This window comes from Nuphar pumila, chromosome 3, assembly GCF_984573655.1.
Source record: "Nuphar pumila chromosome 3, dmNupPumi1.hap1.1, whole genome shotgun sequence".
Taxonomy (NCBI): Eukaryota; Viridiplantae; Streptophyta; class Magnoliopsida; order Nymphaeales; family Nymphaeaceae; genus Nuphar; species Nuphar pumila.
In genome coordinates, this window is record NC_143251.1 from 109,856,715 (window position 1) to 109,867,993 (window position 11,279).

General features: G+C 36.0%; 1 protein-coding gene across 2 annotated transcripts in view; it reads right to left on the bottom strand.

Moving 5' to 3' along the window:
• The window catches only part of LOC149843268 (DNA repair protein recA homolog 3, mitochondrial-like), a 29,355-nt gene extending 21,205 nt beyond the window's left edge, over positions 1-8,150 (bottom strand). For both annotated transcript variants that reach the window (XM_090001762.1, XM_090001761.1), the window contains exons 1-6: positions 7,955-8,150; positions 6,727-6,784; positions 6,414-6,631; positions 5,060-5,147; positions 4,648-4,820; positions 3,988-4,134 (exon numbers count right to left, since the gene is read on the bottom strand). In XM_090001762.1, coding sequence (XP_089857888.1) covers positions 3,988-4,134; positions 4,648-4,820; positions 5,060-5,147; positions 6,414-6,631; positions 6,727-6,784; positions 7,955-8,008 — 738 coding nt within the window. In that variant the 5' untranslated portion in view covers positions 8,009-8,150. The remainder of the gene's footprint in view (positions 1-3,987; positions 4,135-4,647; positions 4,821-5,059; positions 5,148-6,413; positions 6,632-6,726; positions 6,785-7,954) is intronic.
• Between the last annotated feature and the right edge of the window lie 3,129 nt (positions 8,151-11,279).

Here is an 11,279-nt window from a genome sequence, read left to right on the forward strand (position 1 = left end):
AGTTTTTCTAACAGAGAAATGTTTTTCAAAGCGGAAGAGGTAAGAGCGGCTTCGGCCTAATTGGAACATTTTTCGAAATAAGTAATGTTCTAATAGCCAATGATGTGTCAATGTTTCCTTTCGACAAGGTCATTTTGTTGTGGGGTTCTTGGGCAAGATCTTTGATCAAAAATCTCATTTTCATTTAGATAACTCTTAAACTCATTTGATAAAAATTCACCTCATGAATCCGAATGAAAGATTTGTATGTTGATTTGAAATTATTTTTTGATTAAGTTATGAAATTCTTTAAAACAAAAGAATGTTTTAGATTTTTGCCTAAGAAAATAAATCCAAGTATACCTAGTATAGTCACAAATAAATTTGACATAATAGGAAAATCCTCCTTTGGACATGATCGAAGCAGGTCCCCATACATCTGAGTGCACCAATTCAAAAGATTTTTTGGTTTCATAAGATTTAGAATAAAAATGAAAAGTTTTCATTTTTTTAAGAACGCAATCTTTGCATATAAATTCTTTTTCATTACAATTTTTTTTTTTTAAAAAGGAAAAAAAGAAAGTTTAGATACACTTGGATGACCTAGTCTTCTATGCCAAGTTTCTATGTCCTTTTCTTGGGCATAGTTACAAAAAGAATTTCTTGAAATACATAAAAAGTCCATGTAGTATAAATCTCCTCTTTTATGGCCTTCTCCAATCAACTTCCCTGACTGACGATCTTGCACGAAACAACCCTTAGATGAGAAGAAGATTCATACCCATGTTCAAAAATTTGAGAAACATACAGTAAGTTCAAATTCAATTTAGGAATAAATCTAACTTTTAGAACAAAAAAAAATAGAATCATTTTTGAAATCTCTAATACATGTGATTTCTAAAGAAGTGTCATCGACAGTCGAAACACTTGAAAAATCTTTATTGGGTCCGACAATTGGATATTAAAGAACCATTAGGTGGCATGTGATAAGAAGCCCCCCGAGTCAGGGATCCAAAGTGACATACCCGAAGGAAAAGAGGATGAGAACGTGGCACCCAAGGTGGAAGTGGATGTCTTTAAATATTGTTGTAGAGTGGTAGCCAGTGTTATAAAAAATGCACCGCGCCTCGCCTTGAGGAACGGACCTCTGTGCCTCAAGGCGCAAAAAAGAAATTTTTTTTACAACACGATTTCTAAGACATGATCAACAAGATTTTTGTAGGTTAATCTCATATATTTTCCAGTTATTTCAGTTATGTAATCAGTTTGTAAGTATATTACACTATATTTTAACTTTTGTTGGTTAATCTCGTATATTTTTCAGTTATTTCAATTATATAATTAGTTTCTTAATATATTTTAACTTTTGTTGGTTAATCTCATATATTTTCCAGTTATGTAATCAGTTTTTTAGTTACTTTTATATGTTAATCTCATATTTTTTAGAATAATCTCATATATTTTAACTTTTGTAGGTTAATCTCATATATTTTCCAGTTATTTCAGTTATGTAATCAGTTTCCTAGTATATTTTAACTTTTGTTGGTTAATCTCATATATTTTGCAGATATGTAATCAGTTTTTAGTTACTTTTATATGTTAATCTCTTATTTTTTAGAATAATCTCATATATTTTAACTTTTGTAGGTTAATCTCATATATTTTCCAGTTATTTCAGTTATGTAATCAATTTCTTAGTATATTTTAACTTTTGTTGGTTAATCTCATATATTTTCCAATTATGTAATCAGTTTTTTAGTTACTTTTATATGTTAATCTCATATTTTTTAGAATAATCTCATATATTTTAACTTTTGTTAGTTAATCTCATATATTTTCTAGTTATGTAATTGGTTTCTTAGTATATTTTATCTTTTGTTGGTTAATTTCATATATTTTCCAGTTATGTAATCATGTTTTTAGTTACTTTTATATGTTAATCTCATATTTTTTAGAATAATCTCATATATTTTAACTTTCGTAGGTTAATCTCATATATTTTCCAGTTATTTCAGTTATGTAATCAGTTTCTTAGTATATTTTAACTTTTTTGGGTTAATCTCATATATTTTCCAGTTATGTAATCGGTTTTTAGTTACTTTTATATGTTAATCTCATATTTTTTAGTACTTATTTGAGATTTTCTATTTCTTATTGGTTGTTATTTCATCAATAAAGCATTTCTTTATTTATTTATATTTTTAAATATTTTTTAAAGTTTTCAAAAAAATATTTGAGGCTTACGCCTCGCCTCGGTTTTTGGTGGAGCGCCTCGCTACGCCTCAACGCTTTTCACAACACTAGTGGTAGCCAATTGTCAATAGAAATATCTTTGAGGTCTCCTCCTTTGTTAGCATCATTGCTTGTCTTGAAGGAGGCTCCAACAGAAGCCACCTTCTTCAATTTGGGACAAGTCGGTTTTATGTGTCCCGGCTCATTGCAAAAGTGACAAATGATCCTTCTAGATCCTCCATTGTTTTGTTTTTCAAAATATGGAGGTCTATATGCCTTAGTAAAGGCACTGAGTTTAGAAGCAGCAAGAACGGTGTCACCATCTTTGTCTTCTTTCTCCTCTTTCAATCTTCCTTCCTTCATACTCAACTCGGTAAGAGTCTCATGTAGAAGGAATTTTGGATTTGTTGAGTAACATCATTTTTACCCCCTTCAAATTCGGGTCTTAGACCATTAAGGAACATAAAAAATTGTTCCCTTTTTAGTTGTTTTTGTCTAATGCATAGATCCCAGGTGGTCTCTCATTTTGGCTCTAAAACGACAAGTTTCCTCCATAGGAGGGCCATTTCGTCGTAGTAATTTCTGATGATTTTGTCTCCTTGCTTCAAGGACATCATTCTTTTGTGAAGATTCCACCAATGAACCATCTCCTTCATAATGTATGTCTCCCACTTTGAATTGGGCCACACTATCAAGAATGGAAGCATCTACACTACTTGCAATCCATGCCAATATTTTGGCATTGTCGATCTGCCACTCTATATGTCTTCTTTTGAATTCAAGAGTGGCTATAACATTTTCATCTTCCTCAAGGAACTTCACATTTCCATCAATAATCTTTGTGAATAAAGTTGAGGCTCCGAACAATCTCCCTCGATGTACTTGATGAGGCCTTTTGATAGAATGTGATTTTTCATAGTAGAGGCCCAAGTACGATAGTTGGAGCCATTTAATTTGATGGGCATGACGAACACGGAGTTCTTTTCCATGATGAGCAAGACATAAATGGAGGCAAGAAAGAGAGAGTTATGAAGATTTTATTATATTATCAAATGCTCAAGTGAAGCATACATAAAAGGGGACAAGATGTCCCTTACATAGACAAGAGAAAGGGCTAAAGGAAGACCATTATAGTTGTTGGGGAGACCCCAAAGGCTGGAAATATAACTGTTGAGGAGGCCCCAACAGCTATATGGTACAACAAAAAATAAAAAATAACAAATCTGCCCCTAATGGGCAGTACCTATTACACATGCAAAAAGTACAAAAATGCTCCTAGAAGGCATTATTACAAAAGAAACACACACACACATTATATATATATATGTGTGTGTGTGTGTGTGTGTGTGTATTGTATATATATGTACTAAGTAATATATATATATATATACATATGTGGACATATACACATATATTTAACTACACCCAACCCTTTGATTACACCATTGAAAACTGAAACATTTCTGGGTTTCTCCAACCCTCGGATTACAGCATATCATTGCAGAAAACAGGAGAGAATGGATGCTGCAGTGGTATTCATGCTTGTTGGTAGCTTCCCCTGTTGTTTCCAACCTTGACATGGCTGAGAGACAAGGGGATCTTCCACAAGTTATTCAACCAGAATTTTTATAATCCAAATACTGGGATATAGTGTGCCTAACAATGATCTGATCCAGCAGGCAATTCAATGAGAAAATCAAGAAGCATTATTAACAAATACAAGAGAAAGTGACAGACATCTTTCGGCTTTTCATTATGGCATATGGAGTAGCTGACCTGATTTATAAAAATCAAAATAGTCTGCGAAAGAGATAATGAGTGGCTCAACTTGCGAAGAGCCTGGCTCATCAATCTTGCCTGCACAGCCATATGTGCATCACCCATCTCACCATCAAGCTCACTCTTCGGCACGAGAGCAGCCACCTGGATTCAAACTGGATCATTAATAAAAAACAACTAAAGCTAAGAAATTGAAACTTGTTTCAGAACAATACAAACTTAGCACATAAGTTCTATGACAATCCTCAAGAAAGCATACTTATAAGCACAAATGAAAAAAACAGACCTACATAATGCAATCAAAGAAATGGATGCATACAGAGTTGCTAACTGTTTTTTGAGAGGAAAAGTTGTAAGCCTTTTAGGATAAGAAAGAGGCTTTCCTTGGGTGGGAGTGTAACAAACACCCCCTAAAAGAACTTGTGAAACCACTCTGTGCAACAGAATCTAATAAGAATAATTTTAGAAGGCTAGGTACTCAACTATTCATTGACAAAGTTACACTACTTATGAATAGAGAAGTTGAACTTATGAAATATAAGTACAATATTCTCCACCCACAAGCAACAGCAAGCAAACTGACAGGGCCTCTATAAATGAATGAAAGACATAACCCAATTATTGAACAGATACATAATACAGAGCACTTCTACTTACACTGTCAACGACAACAACGTCAATGGAACCACTACGAATCAAAGTATCTACAAGGCTGAGTGCCTGCTCTCCACAATCTGGTTGTGACAGCAATAAGTTCTCTGTTTTCACACCAATAGCCTCTGCCAAGGCTGGGTCAAGTGCATGCTCAGCATCAACAAAAACACAATAACCTGCAAAATGGAATGTAAGATACATGATCAATAAGTTGATTATTCGCATATAAGAATACAAGTAATTGGTTTAACTTTGCCAGAGTGAATTTTTTTGTTTGTTGCTTGTATGTAATTAAAAAGAACTCCAAATCAATTGAGTGACACAAAATTTGTTATTGAATGTTCCACAGTTGATTCCTGCAAGAAAAAAGAACAAAAAGGAATCTCATTGTATTGCACTTAATTTTCAAAATTACCTCCACGCTTTTGTGCTTCTGCAATCACATGAAGAGCAAGGGTTGTTTTACCAGATGCCTCTGGACCATATATCTCAACAACACGCCCCTATATATAAAGCCATCAAACAAAATACCTAGTTAGAAAAAAACATTAAAAGGCTTAAAATCATGAATACAAGAAGCTCAGCTTGCAATAGGACAAACATAGGACCAAAATAAACAGTACAAACTCAAATGTAGAGAACCATCATACAGCAATAACAATGCCGAAACTGCACAGCGGTGACAAGTATGCATCTCATTTATCACTTCTAAGTCATTATTTTTCAACAGACAATAGCAACTCATCCCCTGAAAATGGCTGCTAGCAAAAGGAGTATCATTTAGTAGTCTTAATCAGAGTTACCGGAAGCTTCTTAGATAGGAGGGAAGCCCGCTTATGGGAAAGTCACTTTGAAAGCGCGATACTCCTCGCTTCCGAAACTTGATGAGAATCTCGATTCTCTCACACTTCTCCTATGCTTTTCACACGCTTAATCTATTCTTCTTATATGTTCTCTCACTCGACTTTTCATGTGTTTTTTTTTGTTTTCTCTCATGCTTCTCACTCACTTCCATGTGCCTTATCTGAATTGGCAGTCGCCATTTTTAGATTTTGTTACAAATTTAATTCTTACACTAAAAAATCATAACATTTAAGAATAGTCACTTTTATTTCAGTTTTTATTTGTGTTCCATTTTGATTTCCATTCAATTTTAATATTGATTTTTTTATTCCTCGCTTCCCGCTTCCTATACATTTTAAAATGCATCGCTTCTCGCTTCCGCTTCCCGTATCGTTTCCCGCTTCCGCTTCATAATCTGGCAACCTTGGTCTTAATTCTCACCTCAAAAACTGATTTCTTGGTGCTGCTCTCAAAATAACTAACAAAAAACATGTAGACCACACTCAATGTCCAAATGATTTTGAGCCCTTGTATTCACAATCCAACAAGGTTCTTCTGAGTCTTATGGATTTTAGTTCTTTTGTTTCTCTAACATATGGGAGGCATCAAAATCTAAATTCATACAAGGTGTGTGTGTGTGTGTGTGTGTGGGGGGGGGGGGGGGGGGGACTACAGCTGTTCACTACATCAATAATTTGCAAACAACCAACTATAGAATTCGTCAATCCAAAGCGTGCATACCTCAAACTGAAATTTGCTGCTTCAATCAAAGGTGAACACAACCAAAAGATGAATAACAGGCACAAGAACAGCAAGCGATCGTATCACATACCCCATCACTCAAAAAAGAAATTAATGTATCTACTTGAGAACATAACAAGTTTACATGTAAAAAGAGCACCAGCAACAATAATGATAACGACTACCTTTGGAAGTCCTCCAATCCCCAGTGCCGCATCCAGAGCAAATGATCCAGTTGAAATTACAGGCACAACTCTAGGACCAGCATGACGACCAAGCCACATGATTGTTTCCTTCCCTAATGAGGATGTGATCTGGTCCAAGGCCTGCCGCAGAGCCACTTCTTTCTCACTCATTTTATCTTCACTAGAATCACTTCCATCTGATCTGGATTTCCTCCTTCCTAGAAACAACAAAAGCACCTTTGCTCACTGAACCAAATGACAATATAGTCTAGCCCTACTGTAAATGGCTCCATATCAAGGGGAAGTTTCTAACCAGATTTCGCAAAATTACGTAATTGAAAAGAAGACACGGAAATTCCTGGTCTATATACCTGCAACCAACAGAATCACAAAATGAGAGGCTTCAAGATTTGAAATTTGCCGCTAATAGGTGAGTACATAAGCATTGCCTTTACATGCATCTGTGTGTATATGTATGTGTATCTGTTTCTGCCTTCATTGCCATAATAAAAAGTGAAGTATTTTAACGGAATTCATTGAAGAAAATGGCATAGATCATTGGAACAAACTTCAATCGAAACATACAGTTTGATTACACTAAAATGCTACTGCTTGAATACATTTTCAAATGCTATCGAGATTTCTTACAACAAGAAACCACAGTAAAAACCAATGAATCCATTAACAAATGGCATTGAGAACTTTCACGCAGTATGAGAGAAATCACCATCCTAAACACTGAAAACCAGTGAAAATAAACAGGAAAAAGAAGAAGAACAAATAAACAAGAAAAGATTTCAAAAACAAGCTTTCACCAAAACCCCCACCAACCAACATGAAATTTACAACCCCAAGAGGTCATCCTGTAACTATTCCCTTTAGTAATAATACTAAAAAGTAAAAACTGTTTCAAGTAACCAAAACGCCCAAGAAAAAAGATAGGCGGCTCTCAACTACTCGTTCGAGCAAGTACGCCTAACCGAAATGAACAGAAAGGTTAAAACAAAAACATCTTTGATATCCAACATCCATCAATACATCACCAGTAAGAACAGGCAGAACCATATATGAGAACTAATGTGTAAAACGCTATTTTCATGGATTTCTTTTCTTTTCTCTTGAATCTAAACGTATGGATGTGATTTACATGATTGGTTTTATAAGAACCCGCTGTTGAATCATCCGATTTTGATGCATAAACGTGATTTTTTATGGTTTTAAAATCAATGGCTCATAATCTTCATAAATATCAAGCATTCAAAAATCACATTTTTTTCATCGAAAATACATGATCCAGTGGTTGATTCCTAGCAAATTCACCATGCCAAGCACATCCACATTGTTGGATTTGCAAAAAAAGTGTTGGAAATGGCCATATTAGTAGTTCTCTCTCTCTCTCTCTCTCTCTCTCTCTCTCTCTCTCTATATATATATATATATATATATATATATATATATATATATATATATATATATATAGAGAGAGAGAGAGAGAGAGAGACTCTATATATATATATATATAGAGAGAGAGAGAGAGAGACCTTGGTGTGAAGCAGAGAGGAGAGGCGAGAGGCGCCCATCAGAATCCTCGCCATTCTCTCTCTCTCTCTCTCTCTCTCTCTCTCTCAAGAACCAAGGAGGAGAAGGGGGGAATCGACTCGCAAAGAGAAGGAGGAGACGATTCCCCTCGCGGACTTTTGGCGCGGGAAACGCTTCGCCTGGTTAGGGTTTCGTCCTTCCTCCTCCGTGCGTCACTCGCATTTGAATTTGCTCCTTCGCTTTTATCCCCTTTGTTGGGCCTGCAAACGGATCGGAATTCGGACGCCTATCCGACCCATAACAGGTCTGATCCGGATAGTGTATGTCCGAATCTGAGTGGGATCAGGAACAAGCATGTTATGGTATATTCGGAACCGGGACAAAATTGGATAAACATGTACGGTTAGGACCAGGATAGTTTAGACCCATGTGGCTTTTTCACTTGAAAATCATGGATTTTTACCCAGCTGGATCCTCTATCATATTGTGAGATCCAAAAATGATTTGGATCCAGTACTGGACCCAACTTTAAGAACCTGATCCAGTGTTGGATCAAACCTAACCAACTAGGGGTGGGCAACGGGCCCAACACCTGATGGGCCAAGCCAACCCGGCCCGCCATGGGCCAGATTTGGGCCATGATTTTAGGCCCGAGCCCATTAGGTACCAGGCCGAAACCCAGCCCGTTGCATACGTGGGTCGGGCTTTGGGCCAACCCAATGGGCTTAAGTTATTTATTAATTTTTGTAATAATATACAAATTTTAAAAATTAACTATTACATAGTATCTTGGATAACTATAATTATTTATCTAATTAGTTGCATGAGAACTTGCTATTTGTTAATTATTACTATTTACCTAATTAGTTGCACTAATCCGGAATTAGTTGCATGAATACTTGGTATTCTCTCATTAACTCATAATTTCAGTCAAGCATTTAAGCATTTTAAGATTGGGTCAGGCTAGGCCTGGCCCGCTTTATATTGGGGTTGGGCCATGGGCTTCGCTTCAAACCCGAGCTCATTAAGAACCGAGCCAAAACCCAGCCCGTTAGTAAACGGGTCAGGCCATTGACCGGGCTGGCCCGGTCGGCCCAATCCATTAGCAGGCAAGCTCAGTCGGGCCAGCCCGATGCCCATCCCTATAACCAAGCCATGCATACTTTTTAAATATTTAGATGCTTTTTTATGAAAAAAAATTAGAAAAACAAAAAAATGTGAATCCCTTGAGAAATCGTTACATTTTATATCTCTCTTATTTTGAGCCAACTTGTACTCAAAAAAGGAAAGGTCGACCTTAGCTTATAAGAGAGAAAGAAAGAGATACACAAAACTCTCTCGGATCTACCAACTGCCAAGAGCTAGCTTCGTGTGGTTGGTAGGAGATATCATTGCATGTCTCTTTGTGGTGGGACATTGCATGTTCAAACCCTAGTGATATGTTGAATAATAATAATTGGTAGGGATTTGCCTAACCCCAGTTTGCCTGTAAAAAAAAAATACATGAGAGAGAAATGGATGGCATGCAAAACTAAGGGCATGCTTGTGTGTCACGAAAAGTAGGTTGTTTTTCGTGAAAATCCATCAATGGACGTGCATTTTTTCAAGGCCCATAGTAACAACACAATCACTGAAAATGTGCATTTTCGCAGAAAACCCTTGACGGGCGTGCCATTTTATATGTTGCATCTCATTTTTTTTCGTGGGAGGGGGGGTGTGATTCCATTTTTGCATCAATGGAATCCACAAAAGGGGGGTGTCGTGGCACCCCATTCTGTAACATGCAAATGCCCCATAATGTAGAGTGTGTTGTAACAAACAGTGGCCAATAACAAAATTTTAAAAAAAATGAGATCCCAAGCCTAGAGGCATGTTCTTAAGAATAGAACTTCAATCACCTCACTTCAGGATTTTTAAAGATGCAAAAAAGATTTGTTTGCGACTCAGTTTTCAAGATATAACTAGGCTTGGACCTCAAGCGTGTCACTGCTTCACAAGATTAGGTGACCTCTCCCACATGTAAACTTAGCAAGCCAAAATGATAATAAAAGAATAGAAAGAGAGAAAGCTTGATAATTAGAAAATTAGATAAACTAAAAGACGAAAATAAAGAGATTTACAAACTTTTGGAAGGCCAACACATTTTTTTCTGATAAATGAAATTAAATGTCATAAATCCAATGGTTCAAAAATGAGATGAAAATGACCCTAAACGGTCACCCGTCTTTGACCAACGATCAAGGACCTTCAAAACGATTCAACAATCACAATGCCCCATAAACACTATATAAATGCATTTTTAAAGTCTTACAAACAGCCAAAACATTTGAGAAAATAGAAAGACAAAGATGGCTTAGTCAAAGGTTAAGGTCAAAGCGAACCTCGACACCTCGCGTCGTTGTGAGCGTCTGAAGCAAAGTGCACCAACAAAATGCTACATTGTGCCTCAAGCACCCTTGCATACACACGTGTGCCCGCGCACGTATATGTGTGAACGAACGGCACATCTGTTCCTTCGTAAAGCACAATAACGACCTCAAGCCACCTTAACACACAAAGTTTACCAAAGTAAATAATAGAAAACAAAGACTATTTAAACCACCAAAAAAATCTCTCCCTCTTAAATATGGGACTAAACATTTTCAAAGCACTTTTGGTGGGAAGCAATAAATCACCAAAACTTTACAAAATAAAGTATATTTTGAAACTATTTCCAACAATCCCCCACTAGTTTCAAAATATATTTGACTTACATAGAAAACTTATGCATTAATGAGAGTGTCTACGGGACTTAAACCGCCACTTAGTGAAAGAAAACCTAAATTAATCAAAGTGCTAAGTGGACTTACCTTGAACTTAGCTCTTTGTATTATTAATTGATTTTTCATTTACACATAGGTTTTTAAAAGTTCAATTGTGTGGATTTCAAATTGGCACATTTAAAGCCTTGTACTTGCCTGAATTTATGAGTGTTCTATAGAATTGCTAATTCTCATAAGAAGCGGCTCACACTTTTACACTCACATAAGTGAGTTTGTCGAGGTGTTCTGTAACACACATCCTAGCCTTAAGGTGTTCAAATACACATCAGGAATGGGCTCACATGAATATGTTTAATACTTGTTAATCATCAATTTGTTTTCTATTGAACCTAGGCATGTGGGATCTCTAGCACTCTAGATTGGGTATCTTTGGACGATGACTTAATTGATTCTTTCTCCTCAATGTTTTAATGATGACATATCTTGAAAGGTCTTTTGTTAATGGGTCTACCAAATTTTGACATAACTTTACATATTTCAAAGATATAATATTGTCATCAATAAT